Source organism: Hyaena hyaena, unplaced genomic scaffold, assembly GCF_003009895.1.
Source record: "Hyaena hyaena isolate Hyena2069 unplaced genomic scaffold, ASM300989v1 scaffold_120, whole genome shotgun sequence".
Classification (NCBI taxonomy): Eukaryota; Metazoa; Chordata; class Mammalia; order Carnivora; family Hyaenidae; genus Hyaena; species Hyaena hyaena.
In genome coordinates this window covers 819,245-835,189 of record NW_024080752.1, presented here as the reverse complement: position 1 = coordinate 835,189, position 15,945 = coordinate 819,245, and the positions used below count along the sequence as shown (strand labels likewise).

At 40.4% G+C, this 15,945-nt stretch overlaps 1 protein-coding gene across 1 annotated transcript in view; it reads right to left on the bottom strand.

The window, feature by feature from the left end:
• Positions 1–15,945, bottom strand: part of MYO5C (myosin VC) — a 106,562-nt gene that overhangs the window by 3,417 nt on the left and 87,200 nt on the right. The window contains exons 36-39 of the mRNA XM_039237163.1: positions 14,437–14,526; positions 11,981–12,131; positions 10,987–11,269; positions 189–363 (exon numbers count right to left, since the gene is read on the bottom strand). Of these exons, the coding sequence (XP_039093094.1) occupies positions 189–363; positions 10,987–11,269; positions 11,981–12,131; positions 14,437–14,526 (699 nt within the window). The remainder of the gene's footprint in view (positions 1–188; positions 364–10,986; positions 11,270–11,980; positions 12,132–14,436; positions 14,527–15,945) is intronic.

Here is a 15,945-nt window from a genome sequence, read left to right as displayed (position 1 = left end):
TTTAAGCCCTAAGTTAGTATTAAATGAAAGCTTTTTAGATGAGGGGGTGGTTCATGGAAGACACACGTGCCCCTCAAAAGGCACACAGAGCCTCAGATACACCCTATGGCTGGCTAAGCCAGAAAGGAGGACACTGATGACATGATCTGTTGTTGAAGATCAGGGACAGACTCAGCAAGCATGGTCACCTGCACAGCAGACAGTGAGGTACAGCGTTCAAAAATCTCCTTGGCATCACTGTCTGTGGTCTTCTTGACCTGAAGCAACCAGGCTGCTTGAGAGAGAGGTTCCAAAGTTTCCTTGGCCAAGCTGTTCTGCAAATTCTTATCTTTAAGCCATTCTTCTAAGTAGCTGATGTTGCACCTGGAGTAAAAGCCAGAGAAGCAGAGAACAGTGGGTGATACATCGAGAACACTTCAGGAGAGGGTGCTGAATCACCCAGTGTGTCCTAAGAGGGTACCTGAGTTCACTGAGAGCCTTAGGACCAGAGTCCGGCAGTTTCTTCATTTGTAACATGAGGGAGGTGGACCAGATGATCAGCTCTCGTGATCCATGGTTCTAAGGATCTTGATGATCAGGTGTAAGGAGCCATACCAGCTATAAACTTTGGGGAAAAACTGAGCCAAAAGCAGCGACTGTAATAATTTATAAAGTAATCTATTAAAATACCCTTAATAATGGATTTGAAAATCTACTGAAGGAAAAAAAATCATAGTGATATTTGAAGATTTATATTGGTATAAAAAACCTGATTTCTTTTCCTAACTTGGCAGAAAATTTTCTTGTTTTAAAAAATTTTTTTAAATGTTTTTATTTATTATTAAGAGACAGAGGGAGACAGAGCATTGAGCATGGGAGGGGCAGAGAGAAGGGAAAACACAGAATCTGAATCAGGCTCCAGGCTCTGAGCTGTCAGCACAGAGCCCAACGCAGGGCTCGAACTCACAAACCACGAGATCATGACCTGAGCTGAAGTGGGACACTTAACCGACTGAGCCACCCAGGTGTCCCTTGGCAGCAAATTTTCAATTGGCAGAAGGCTTTCATTCAGTACACTGGGGTTTTTATTCTTGTTTCTGTCAGTATTTATCATAAGTTTCTGAGTTAAGAGGCATGGGTTTTAGTCCCACCCATCTACTATGTGAACTTGGAAAGTTACTCAACCTCTCCGGGTAAATGAGAATGCTGAGAACCCTCATATACTGCTGGTAGGAATGTATAATGGTACAGCTGCTAAGGAAAACAGATTGGAAGTTTCTCAAAATGTTAAACTCAGAACTGCCATATGACTTGGCAATTCTACTTCTAACGCTCAAGATAACTGAAAGCATGTCCACATAAAAAACTGCACAAACGTTCACTGCAGCATTATTCATAATAGCCAGAAAATGAAAGCCACCCAAATGTCCACCAACTGACAGATAAACAAATTATGATATGTCCATACAATGGAATAGTATTCGGCAATAAAAAGGAATGAGGTATTGATACATGCTACCACAGGGATGAGTGGTGGAAGCTTTATGCTAAGTGCAAGAAGTCAGTTACAAAATATCACATTTGGGCTCCTGGGTGGCTCAGTTGCTTAAGCATCCAACTCTCGGTTTTGGCTCAGGTCATGATCTCACGGTTCCATGAGTTCGAGCCTCATACTGGGCTCCATGCTGACAGTGTGGAGCCTGCTTGGGATTCTCTGTCTCCCTCTCTCTCTGCTCATCCCTCACTTGCACTGTCTCTCTCAAAATCAATAAATACACTTAAAAATAAAAAAAAAGATATCACATTTTATGATCCCATTTATAAAAGTGTCCAGAACAGGGAAACCTATATAGGGAAGGAAAATATATTTGTGGTTGCCTAGGCTGAGGGAGAGGGGACTGGGGAGGTGGGATGTGGTAGGGGTAAGAGTGGCTGCTAATAGGTGTAAGGTTTCTTTCTGGAGTGATGGAACTATTTTAAAATCACATTATGGTTATGTTTTCGTGACTCTGTAAATATACTAAAAACCATTGAACTACACGGATATGGTTTAAAGAACAGGTAAACTTTACAGCATGTAAATTATCTATCAATGAAGCTGTTTTAAAAAATTGAGTGGGGGCGCCTGGCTGGCTCAATCGGAGGAGCATGTGACTCTTGATCTCAGGGCCATGGGTTCATGCCCCACGTTTGGTGTAGAGATTACTTATATAAATAAACTTTAAAAAAACTGAGTGTTGCTCTCTAAGTTCATTTCTAGCTCTGACCTTTTAAATTAGCAACTCCCTCTTGTTGGGATGAGCACTGGGTGTTGTATGTAAGCCAATTTCACAATAAATTATATTTAAAAAATTAGCAACTCCCTATGTGGGTCTTTGATAATAACACTTGTACAATAATTCTGAATTGATGTATTCCATAGAGATGTATTGAGTGTGAGATACCATCTCTTACACTGGTTTTCCCCCTTTTTGCACTGTCAATTTTTTCCCACTAGTTTGAGTTCTTATTACAATTGATTCCTACTGGGCCTCCCATCTCGTTCCTTCTAATCGATTCTATTTAGTACTGCTATAGTCCTTCCTTAATCTGGATCTTGAGCATGTTAGTTCTCCCAATTAAAGATCAGTGGTGGAATATGATTCAGTAATTCCACCCCTGGGTATTTACCCAAAGAAAATAAAAACACTAATTCAAAAAGATATATGCACCCCTATGTTTATTATAGCATTATTCATAATAGTCAAGATATGGAAGAAACCCAGGTGTATATCTGGTCCACAGATGAGTGGATAAAGACGGTGTGTTATATATGTACAGTGAAATATAAAATATTACTCATCCATAAAAAATAATGAGATCTTGCCATTTGCAACAACATGGATGGACCTAGCGGGTATAATGTTAAATGAAATAATTCAAAGAAAGACAAATACCATATGATTTCACTCACATGTGGAATTTAAGAAACAAAACAAATAAAGGAGAAAAGAAGCAAGTAAAAAACAGACTCTTAAATACAGATACAGTGGTTATCAGAGGGGTGGTGGGTAGGCGGATGGACAAAACAGATAAAGGGGATTAATAGTAGACTTATCCTGATGAGTACTGAGTAATGTATAGAGTTGTTGGATCATTATATTGTATACTTGAAACAAGTATAACACTGTATGTTAATTATACCTCAATTAAAAGAAAAAGGGGGAGAATCAGTGGTGGAGTTCTGGTTCTTGGTAAGAACACACTCCAGTTGGCCCCTCCCACTGAATGCATCTATAAAAGCTTGATGGAATGCTTTGAAGCAGCTATTTGAGGACTCTGAAAAGCAAATAGTACCAGGTGGATTGGGGAAGAACAGTATTTGAGGTATTGCCAAATGGGCAATCAGTTTACCAGTTTATTCCATCTGCTATTCATTAGCCTGACCTCAAAGAAGCCTGAAAGTCAGGAGTAGGTACTGATGACAACAAACAGCTTCAGAAGGAGGCCTCTAGGTCTGGCTTGAGGGGCTGAGAAGAGGTGCATTAATGCTCCTGAGAGGGTGGAAATCCTGTTTTTCTTTTTTCTCCTTTTTCTTCATTCTTTCATGTTAAGGCCTCAAACACTTTCCCTGTAGTAGCAGTGGTGGCAATGGGGTCCAGGAGGAGGCTAAAATTCACGGGGAGAAAAATCTTCTCCATTGGAGCAACTGTGGTTTAAGAGAATGGGGTGAAGCCCCAGTGTTCTATTCTGCCACCACTTAGCCTCAGCTGAAGACATTTACAGGAAGTACCACACAGTGAGGTAAGTAAAGCCCCAATTTTCTGTCTGGAGGACCAAAGAGAGAGTGATTCCCAGCAATCTGGAAAGTATAAGGGGTGATTTGGAGAAGGAGGAACTTGGGAAAGCACTCCCTTGACAATGTTTATGAACTCCTTGGTACACCTCTGGGCTCACACATGGATCTGACTGACCCTCAAAAGCAAACATAGACTTTGAGGACTAAACTGTGGAACAGAGTACCATGCAAGTTTCAGATTGACCACTGTGTGTCGCACAAGAGACAGAACCAAATAGCATTACAAAGGCTTTGAAAACTGACATGGGAAACAGGAGCCACAAAGGATGGATGGTCAGAACTTGCAACTGAACTCAAATGGGGTGATAATCCGATAAAAATACCAACACTCTCCATAACACTGAAAAATTCACAATCTCACAGTATAATATCAAAAGTGTCCAGGATACAATTCAAAATTACTTGGCATATGAAGAACCGGGAAAACCTCAATTTGCATCAAACAAGACAATCAGCAGGTGTCAACTCTGAGATGACACACACTTGGAATTATCTGACAGAGACTTTAAAGAAGCTATCACAAAAATGTTCCAAAAAGTGAAAACGAACTTTCTTGAAATAAAGGGACAGACAGAAAGTCTCAGAAAAGAAATGGAAGATATAAAGAAAAACCAAATGAAAATTTTAGAAGTGAAAAACCCACTAACAAAAATAAAAATAATTCTTTTAATGGGCTCAATAGCAGAATAGAGATGGCAGAGGAAAGAATCTGTGAACTTGAAGGGGTCAATAAGAGATTATTTAATTTAAAGAATACAAAGGGGGAAAAATTGAAAAAAATAAAAAACAGAACCTATGGACTCATGGGATAATAATGAAAGGTTTAATATTCGTGTTATTGAAGTTCCAGAGGAAAGGAGAAATTAAGATGCAGACAAAACATTTGAAGAAATGACTTAAAATATCCCAGATTTAGTGAGATATACAAGCCTAAAGATTCAAAAAACTCAGAGAATCTCAAAGAGATTAAACCCCAAGAAATCCATACCTAGACACATCCTAAGTAAACTGTGGAAAAGTAAAGACAAAGAAAAAAATCTTGAAAGCAATCTGAGAAAAACTGCATTACTTGTAGGGAAACAATAATTCAAATAACCTTGCATTTCTCATCAGAAACCATGGAGGCCAGAAAAGTGTGAAACATTTTTAAAATGATGAAAAAAAAAAGTCAACTTAGAATTCTATATTCCACAAAAATTTACTTCAGGAATGAAGGTGAAAAGAAGGCATTTTTAGATGAAAGAAAACTAAGTATAGCCAGTGAATCTGCTGTACAAGAACCTACTGACAGAATTTCTTCAGGCATAAAGGAAATGATACCAAAATGATATTTGGAGGAAAACATAAGACTTGGAACATTAAGAATCAAGGAGTAACAGAAATTTTAAATACATGGGTAAATATAATAGATGATGCTTCTATTGAGTTCCTTAAAATATCCTAGATAATTTAAAATAAAAATTATACCATTACCTGGCACAGTTTTTGGTTATGTAGATATAATACATAAAACAACTAGAACATAAAGTGGAAAGGGGAAAGGGAACTACGTGATTGTTAGCTTCCCACATTCCACTTGACACGGTTAAGGTAAGGATTATAAACAGACTGAAGAAGTTAAGTATACATACTGTAATCCCTAGAACAACCACTAAAAAAACACAAAGATATACAGTAAAAATACAGTAGATAAAATTAAAAGGGTAAAAAATATTCAAAGAACCCAAAATAAGGCAGAGAAAGGAAGTCAGAGAAATAAAAACCAGAAGGAACAAATGGAAAATAATAAAATGGTAGACTTAAATCTAAACATATCAATAATTACACTAAATTGAAATGATCTAAACACTCCAATTAAGAAGCACAGATTGTCAGACTTGCTTTAAAAAATCCAAAACAAAACAAAACAAGATCCAAATGTACACTGCCTATAAGAAAATCACTTTAGGGGCAACTGGGTGGCTCAGTTGATTGAGCGTCTGACTCTTGATTTCGGCTCAGGTCATGAGCTCAGGGTCATGGGATCAGGCCCTGCATCGGACATTGTGCTGAATGTGGAGCCTGCTTAAGATTCTCTGTCTCTCTCCCTCTGCCCCATCCCCCAGTTGCACACTCTCTCTCTAAAATGAAAAAAAAAAAAAAAAAGTAAAGTAAGTCACTTCAAATATGACAGATAGCTTAAAAGTAATAGGATGAAAAAAGATACACTATGAGAACACTAATCAAAAGAAAAAGTAGGCTTTCAGGGGCGCCTGGGTGGCTTAGTCGGTTGAGCGTCTGACTTTCGCTTAGGTCATGATCTCACGGTTCGTGGGTTCAAGCCCTGCGTCGGGCTCTGTGCTGACAGCCAGCTCAGAGCCTGGAGCCTGTTTCCAATTCTGTGTCTCCCTCTCTCTCTGACCCTCCCCTGCTCATGCTGTCTCTCTCTCTCCTAGAAATAAATAAAACATAAAAAGAAAAATTAAAAAAAAAAAAAGAAAAAGTAGGCTTTCACACAAAGTCGATTTCAGAGCAGCAAAGATTACCATTAGAGGGATAAACAAGGACCCTACATAATGTTAGGATGGCCAACTCACCAAGAAGACATAACAATTCTTAACACATATGTACCTAACAACAGAGCTTCAAAATACATGAAGCAAAAATTGACAAACTGCAAGAACATACAGCTTCATAATTATAGATGGAGACTTCACCACTCCTCTCAGTAATCAATAGAATTAATAACACAGAAAGTCAGCGAGGATATAGAACTGAAAAACACCATCAACAAACTGGGCCTAACTGACATTTGTAGGAAATTCCACCCAAACACAGCAGAATATACATTCTTTTTAACTGCACATGGATGATTCACAAAAACAGATCATTTTCTGGGCATATAAGTAAATATTCATGAATTTAAAAACACTGAAATGATACAAAGTTTTTTTAAATGTAAAAGTACTTAAAAGATTTTATTTAACAAATAAACCTGGGCCATTCTCAAAGTGGGATGGTTAGTGACTCTGATGTCTTAATCTATGGTATATTTCAACTTGTGTGCATCTTGGGATTATTTTTTTATTATGATAAAAAAACATAAAATTTACCATCTTAGTCATTTAAATTTTTTTTAATGTTTATTTATTTATTCCTGAGAGAGAGAGAGGGCCATAGTGAGCAGGGTAAAGGCAGTGAGAAAGAGGGAGACAGAATCCCAAGCAGGCTCCATGCTATCAGCACAGAGCCTGATACGGGGCTCGAACTCACAAACCGTGAGATCATGATCTGAGCTGAAACCAAGAGTCAGAATGCTTAACTGACTAAGCCACCCAGGTGTCACACCATCTTAACCATTTTTAAGTGCACAGTATAGTAGTGTTAACTGTATGTACCACGTGGTACAAACGATCCCTAGAACTCTTTCTTCTTGCAGACCCGAAACTCCACTGAACAATACCTCCCCTTTTTCCTGTCTCCTCAGCCTCTGGCAGCCACCATTCGACCTTCTGTTTGCAAGAGTGTGCCTGACAGAATATGATCTTTGATCATATGGAATCAAACTAAATGTCAGTAACAGATAGGTAGCAAGAAAGTCTCCCAACAGTTGGAAATGAAGCAACATACTTCTAAATAATCCATGGGGCAAAGAGTAAAACCCCAGGGAAAGTAGAAACTATTTTTCAACTCAACAAAGATGAAAATACTACATCTTCAAATTTGTGGAATAAAGTTAGCGCTTGGAGAGAAATTCATAGCATTAAATGCTTATGTTAGAAAAGAGAGGTCTCAAAGTCAATAACCAGTGCTTCTCCCTTAAGAAACAAGAAAAAGAAGTGAAGAGCCAAAAATTAAGTCCTCCATTAAAAGAAACCTCGGGCTGCACGTAGCCCCAGTCCCAGTTCTAGGAAAAGCCTCAGACTGTTCAAGGCTAAAGCCATCCTCGGACCACCCTCAGTTCAGCTAATCAAAAAACATTCCTATGGTCTGAGTCAAGGCTGGGAACTGGAGATACAAACTAGCCAATTTCTCACCGCTTGCCTGAACCCCACATGGGCCCTTTGAACTCACCTCATAATTGGTCATTTTCAAAGGATTCTCAAAAGTCATGATTGGGTCCCACCAAAAGTAATGAACACCTCACAGATACTGAATGGTCAAAGCTGTTACCAGGGGTGCTGTACTATGTAATTGGTGCTTATGTGATGATGCTACATGTACTGTAACACCCCCATCCCTTACTCCTTAAAAATCCTATTCGCTATTGTTCTTCGCTTCACCTTGCTGCCATGACACCGGTAGGCGGGTGAGCCCCTGCTCGAGCTTATAATAAAGACCCTTTTGTATTTGCATCAGTGCCGGCTCCTTGGAGGTCTCTGGGACTCGCGATTTGGGCACAACAGAAGAGCAAAATAAATCCGAAGTAAGCAGAAGGAATGAAATAATAAAGACAGGAATAGAAATCAATTAAATTTTTTTAAAATAGGGAAAGATCAATAAAAGCAAAAACTGGTTATTTGAAAAGATCAGTAAAATTGATAACCTCTAGCAAGGTAGATCAAGGGAAAAAGAGAAGACACAAATCACCAATATAGGAATAGAAGGGGGCAGAATACTACTACAAATTCTGCAGAAACTAAAATAATAAGAAAATATTGTTAATAGTCTATGCACATAAATGCAACACCTTTGAGTGGGCCAATTCCTTTAAAAAACTCACCTAAGATAAAATATATAATCTCAATAGTCCAATAACTATTAAGGGAATTGAATTCATAGTTTAAAGCCATCTCGGGGAAAACAAACAAACAAACAACCTACGGTGGCTGCCAATGCTGAGAGAGTGCCAATGCATGCACTGCTCACCCTCAGAGTGGCATTCCACTTCTCTCTGTAACAATCCGCACTCCATTCAAAGGGAGCTATTAATACCCACCATCGGTTTTCCTTCACTGAGGCCTGTGCTCTCTCCTTTAAGTCCTGGTCTATTGAAATTCTGCCTGTCCTGTAAGACCCCAATCAATGCCTTTCATATTCTTTGCAAACTCCCTCAGGGAAGCAAGCAATGTGTGTGCTTGGGCCACATTATTGTAGTTCCTAACAGAACTGTCTCCACACGCCTGATGTTGGCTTTTATCAAAGATCACTGAGCAAAGCAGCCACAATGCAATCTGCTGTAAAAATGCTGCTGTGGAGATTGTGAGATAAAGTTCCACATGAAATAGTATGTTTATATTTCATGACTACGAACAAAAAAGTAGGTACTAGAAAATCTTTTTATCTTCCCTGAACACATCGGCCTCACCATACTCAATGAGACCAAAGAGCTGATGATAATGTTTGCTTTTTATCCTGCCAGCCAGAAAGTCCCCACAAACCGTGTTCAAGCTACTCGGTCCACAGTTTCCTATTTTTTTCCCTTTGGGTCTTGATTGTGTACTTGAATTCATGTTTTATTATTTTGTTGCTTGTGTTTTCATTGTAAAGCCACCTCACATCCTTATGGGCCTTGCTATGCCAGCGGCCTAATAAATACCTGAATGAATGAATCCCTGTCAAATGTACATGCTACTCAGAGCAACACGCCATAAAGGAATTACTTCCTGGATGTCCACTTTCGATTGCTGAAAGGAAAAAGCACTGAGCACCCATGGGGACAGAGGATGCCTCTCCTCTGAGCAGTTGTTACAGGATCTAGAGTCACGTGTCTTGCTCATGACCATCCTCACTCATGGAGAACCCACAGAAGGAATGAGAATTGCTTAGCCAAGTCTCTAATGACACATTTAGGTTTATGAGTTTACTTTAAATAGGGTTGAATCTTACCTCAGAGGCCCACAGGGCTTCTGCTTGGAGCTTGTGAAATAAACAGAACCTTTGCTTTCTCAATGAGAGAAAAAGTTCCAGAAAGTCCAAAGTTCAGTCCTTGGGAATACTCCTTCTTCATCTTCTTCTTTTTTTTTTTTTTTAATGTTTACTTATTTACTTTGCGGGGGCGGGGGGGGGGGCAGAGGGGCAGAGAGAGAGGGAGAGAAAATCCCAGGCAGGTTCTGTGCCATCAGTGTTGAGTCAGACACTGGGCTCGATCTCAGAACCATGAGATCATGACCTCAGCTGAATCAAGAGTCAGATGCTCAACCGGCTGAGCCACCCAGGTATCCCAGGAGCCACCCAGGTACCCCAGGAATACTCCTTATCTGAAAACCTCAACCTGGTGTCATGGGAATTTGCCAGACTGGTTTGAGGGGATGTCCAATGCCAAGTTTCATTAATGCTGAGAAGGCTAAATGGATGTCTCGTTTACTTCTGGCTTAAGATACTAGCAACATGACTTCAGGCTTTCATGTCACATATGGGTATCAAATCCCTGTACAAATTATTAAAAAATCCTGAATATCTACCCTATTTCATGTGTTTTCTAATCATGTGACAGCATGAATTAAAACAATGGCTCAGGGTTTGTGTTTCCTCAACTAAGAGATAAGAAAAGGTGGACATACCTCAAAACTGTGGATTATCATGTCCTCAGCTTGACAGTCTGCTGTTCCCAAAACAAACTTCTGCTTAATCTAGACAGAACTATCTACTGTAGTCTGGGGACGGGTCTCCTCAGTCCCACCACCATGCCTTTGCCTGCCTCATTTCTCTTGCCTGGAATGTTCTTTTCCCTTTTTAAATCACTCAGTGCACAGCTCTCAGGCTTAACTTTTCTGTCCTTGATAATCTCTCTTCTCTGCAGCACTTGTCTGTGACTTAGTCATACTTGCCTTGAATTGTTATCTGGCTATTTTGAGTTTTTAAAGGGCAGGGATCAAACTACTCTTTCCTTTGTTTCTTGTGTCCTCCACCAGGCAGTGCTACTCACAGAGGTGATGGTCAGTAAATACTGGCTAAGTGTATGATAAGCACCCAGGGCCAGGATTTAAAGTCTACAATTACTAGTTACTAGTCTTTAACCACTAAAGGCCCTGGGTCTGAGTGTCGGGCTAGCCTGGTGCAGAGTGATGGGAGGAGGGGCCGCCACCTGACTGCAGATGACCCCCAAGCCAAGAGTCCTCTTGCACACTCCCCACCCCCAGCAGTGCAGCTTACATGGTGGGGGGGGCGGGCAGGAATGTGTGGCCCCAGACGTTAAGAGCATCCCTTCCAGCTGCCTCTTGGTATAAGTGGTGAATTATGAGTTTTACCTGATCTGCATCCCTTTTCTGCAGGAGCACATGTCCTTGCGCAGGAAGAGGCTGTTCAGGGTGACTGCGCCAATCAAGAAGAAGAGCTGCTTCACAGCTTGCCTCACCAGCTCAGGGTCCAGGCCATTCTGGCACATGGTACTGTAGAAGTAGCTCAGCTGCTGCAGGACGGAGGTCATGGTGTAGGCGTCGGTGTCGTCTATGCTAGATGACCGCTTCCGGAAGCCCGTGGGCTTCAGGCCAGAGATGCCCTGCAGGCTCTCATACTCCAGCATGCCTGGCACTGGAGAGGAAAACACACGTATTTCTTGCACACGGTAGGGACAACCAGAGAACATTTTCCACTGCTCTCTTGGGTCTGTTCCAGCAGCTGGGACACTTTCTGCAGGAGTTAGCAATGGATGCAGCTGTGACGGGGAAAGCAAGAGAATCAAGGGGTGGAGAGCACCGAGTGTAGGAGGTAGATGGAGTGAACGGCAGTGCACAACTATGCTTGGAGGCTTGGAGTACCTCTTCTTTCAGCTTCACAGGAAAGTGAGCAGGTTAACAAAATAACTCATGGTCTGTACCATTTAAAGCCTGAAGCATTTAAGTTTCAGAAAGTTGAAGAAAGCATACAAGAAATTGAGTGGGACTTCAAGATTTCAAAAGTGCTTGGTAATGACCTAGGATTAGCAGGTCTTCCTGGTCTTTCCCTTTGGGGTGAATCACTCTTCCAGGCAGGAAATTACGAACATGTACTTTTACAGAAGTAATCATTTCAAGCAATTAAAAAGAATTAAAAATTAGACATTCACAAAGTTAAAACTTTCTGGTTTTAAAATTATATTCTTTGAAATCACTCGATCTCACCAACCGTGAGATCATGATCTGATCCAAGATTAAGAGTGGGATTCTTAACTCCTTGAGCCATCCCGGCTCCCCCTACAGGATTTGTGTTTTTCAGATTTCAGTGGTACCATAAATATTTTGTGGTCATCAATTCTTTTCTTACCTATTATTGGTTGAATGTTATTTTCCATGACAATAATGAACCGGTGATATATTCGTATAGCCACATCGCTAAGAATCTGTCTGTATTCTGAAAGGTCAAAATTATTCAAGCAGTTCTTATTCTGATGTGGACTATTAAGCTTCATGAATTCCTGAAAGTAATTTGAGCACATACATACATATAAATATTAGAATACTACAGGCATGTAGGAAATGAAAATATTCTCTCTCTAATGACATTACAGTCAGCTCCTATACTTTAAAACTTAATGTCTGATTTGTATCAAATGAGCTCTTCATGTGTGTGGTAGTCCTATTTTCTATAACTAACTGTCAATGTACTCACCCTACAAATATGTGCCCCTAGCACCTACAGAACACAGTGGAAAATAACTTCCATGGAAGCTCATAAAAAAAAAAAAAAAAAAAACCACCCAACTGCAAGGCACCCAAGGAAACAAACAGGTGTAAGAGGTCGTTAATGCAGTAAGTGAGATTCATGATTTAATGATTATAGAACATAGATCAATCTGAAAATATTTTAAGATGTATGTTATGGACTAAATGTCTGTGATATCCCCAAATTCAAATGTTGGAGCCCTCACCTCCAGTATGGCTCTATTTGGAGATGGGGGCTGTAGTAAAGTAATTCAGATCAAATGAGGTCTTAAGTGTGAGGCAGTCATCTGATGGGATTAGTGTTCCTTTAACAAAAGATACTAGAAAGTTCAATCTTTCTCTTTCTGCACCCACACACCATGGGAAGTTTGTGTGAGGGTATAGCAAAAAGACAGCCATCCACAAGCCAGAAAGAGAGCACTCACCAGGTACCAGCCATGCCGGCACTCTGGTCTCAGACTTCAGGTTTCTAGAACTGTGAGAAAATAAATTTCTGTGGTTTAAAAGCCTTCTAGTCTGTGGTATTTTGTTATAATAGCCCACCAGACTAATACAATATATTCAATATGTTCAAAGAGACAAAAGAAAAAGAAAGCATTAAGAAGAGGATATAACGATAACAGGCAGAGGTGAAAAAAACCCCAGTGAAATAGAAATGAATATATAGCAACTGAAAAAACATGCAGATAGATAGAGCAAAGAATGTTGTATACATGGCTGACAGGGGCAAAGAAAAGGTAAAAAAGTAAATGATGTTGAATAATATCCTCTTCCATTAATGTCTCACACATGCCAGTTTGTCTAAAATGGGCTGGCGTGTGCCCTCTGCTCCTTTTGGGATTCCTTTTAGTCAAAGGTTAAGCTTTCTTTACTTGTTTCTCCTTTTGTTTTATAATACTAGTAGAATTATTTTTAGATTTTACTTTTCCTTCATTGGGACAATTGGCTATCCACATGGAAGAAGATATAAGGTCATTGTCTCAACATCATGGGATAAATAATCACACCAGTTATAGACAGGTAAAAGCAGAATTGTGAGCTCCAATTTAAGTTACAGAAATTCAGAAGAAAGTAAGAAAATAAGTTCATGATCTCAGGGCAGGGAAGAATTTCTTGACCAAGACACTAAAACACGTCATAGAAGAATAGGATTGATATACCAACATTCAGAAGTTGAGTATGAAAAGAAAAATACAAGCCAAGCCATGGTTTATCCATGATAAAGATCTACAAATCAGTAAGAAAAAAAAAATCACCTCTAAACAAAATGGAGAACTGATGTCAGTAGGCGATTTGAAATGAAACCCAAATGACCAGTGAGCACATGAAAATTCTTGACCTCATTAGTGATCAAGTAATTGCAATTTAAGTTGACAAGGTATTGTTTTATACCCATGATGTTGGTAAATAATTAAAATGTCTGTCAATATCAAGTGTTGGTGAAGGTATGACACTGGAAACTTCATACACTGTGGGGGTCAATGGAGGGGGACAAAATGTAGAAACATTTGGGAGAGCAGTAAAAATCCTAAAAGTCCCTTCATTATTTCAGGTCAATGAAATTTTGCTCTGTGAATATTTGAAGGCGGAGAAATCCTTTATGATGTTAGCCCCTTGGGAGCAGAGTTGGAATGGCAAAGGATGTACAGATTATGGAGGAATGATAAGAATCCTGCAGAGAGGAGAGCTCTGAAGAAATAGCCATGTTGATCTAAAGGTTGTATATTAGAATCAGAATACTAAAATCTTCAGAATTTCACAACCAGAAACAAACTTAAAAATCATCTAATCTACCTCACTGTTTAAAACTCAGGGAAAATGGAGGCCTACTATCATGCCCAAGGTCCAGGCCTTTTTCTATAAGTCTCTGGCTGTGGCTCCTGTCCAACCAGTAATGTGACATTGGCCTCCTGGCTAAGGAGGAAAGTAGGAAGCCATTTGGAGCAGAGGCTGCCCCAGGAGGTGGGGGTGTGCCCAATCCCTATGGGAGGCTCTGCCTTATGAGGAAGTTCTAGACCAGCAGTCAGTACAAAACACAGAGCAGGCAAGTGCCCCTACCTCTTCGCCACTGTACTGCTTCAGGCAGTTGAGGAAATGACAAGTATTGGAAAGCCAGAAAGATAGCATCTCAAAGTCTTCCAAATGTTCCTTAAAAAAAAAAGGAAAGAGAAAAAGTTGGATTCGGTGACTACTCGTGTCTTTGAGCCAAGAACAGATGTATCTTACCTGTTTAGTTAGCTGGTGGCTTTTGATCAAAATGAATTCTTTTATTTACCCAAGATTTTATTAAATTTATATACTATAATGATAAGTTTTTGTGTTTATTTAGCAGGTTATGGTTTGCAAATTAATTCTGTATAGGTTATGTCACTTAGTATGAAGCGTGATGCAGGCACTGCAGGAGTTAAGTCTGGGGTCTTGCTTTCCAGAGTTTCCATTCTGACTGGGAAAAATGTTGCATATAATATAGCATACGTAGGACACAAATGGGTGGCTGAGCACCTGCATAGTGGATGTAGACGGTGTCACAAAAGCTCAGAGGATGGAAAGATGCTGGCAAAAGAGGACAGCTGAGAAAGGCTCCTGAGAAGAGGAGAGAATGTTGCCTTGTAGAAAAGGGGTGGAGGATGGGGTGCCCGGGTGGCTTAGTCGGTTAAGCGTCGGACTTTCGCTTAGGTCATGATCTCGCGGTTCGTGGGTTCGAGCCCCGCGTCGGGCTCTGTGCTGACTGCCAGCTCAGAGCCTGGAGCCTGTTTCAGTCTGTGACTCCCTCTCTCTGACCCTCCCCTGCTCACGCTGTCTCCCTCCCTCTCTCCTAGAAATAAATAAAACGTTAAAAAAAAATTAAAAAAAAAAAAAAGAAAGAAAAGGGGTGTAGGTACCAGAGCTCAGAAGCGAGGACTCTCTTGGGCAGAACAGCCCTACTTGTTGGGCAGCAAGAAGAGGAAGAAAGAAGGTAGAGGGGTGGTGGTCAGAGGGGTAAGAGAAAAACTGGGACAGTCCTTAGAGGAGGATAAAAATTAAGGAGAAACCACTGGATTTAGCAAGAGGAATTACTGGTGATCTTTTTGTGCAGTGATAGAGATGAAGCCAGACTGCAGAAACTAACCCGCTAGTGTAAGCACTTTGGTGGATGGAGAGGCACAGAGATGCAGGGGTGCAGGGGCCAAGTGAGGGCTGCTTTACTGTGCTGTGTGCTGGAGCGCGGGAGGGGCGGGTCCCGGACACCAGGAGAGGCAGAGGCAGGGAGCCCAGGAGGAAGCTGACAGGGAAGATGCTGGTGAGGAAGGATTTCTACTCCTCATGCCACGTATCTTCTAGTTTCTAAATAATTAAACATTCCAGAGCTGCAAGAGGGGCAAATACCATGTGTCTATGGCCTGGGAAACAATGCACTTTTGTCCTAAGGAAATCCATTTTATGAAATTATGGACAGGGAAAACATCAATCTACGGGAGCCCCTTCAGAATACTCTGGTGGCTCTTGTGAATATAGTGACTAGAAAGCACTGAAGGCACCAGACAAATGTTAATTTTCTACTTCTAACTCATGATGAATCATAGTGAA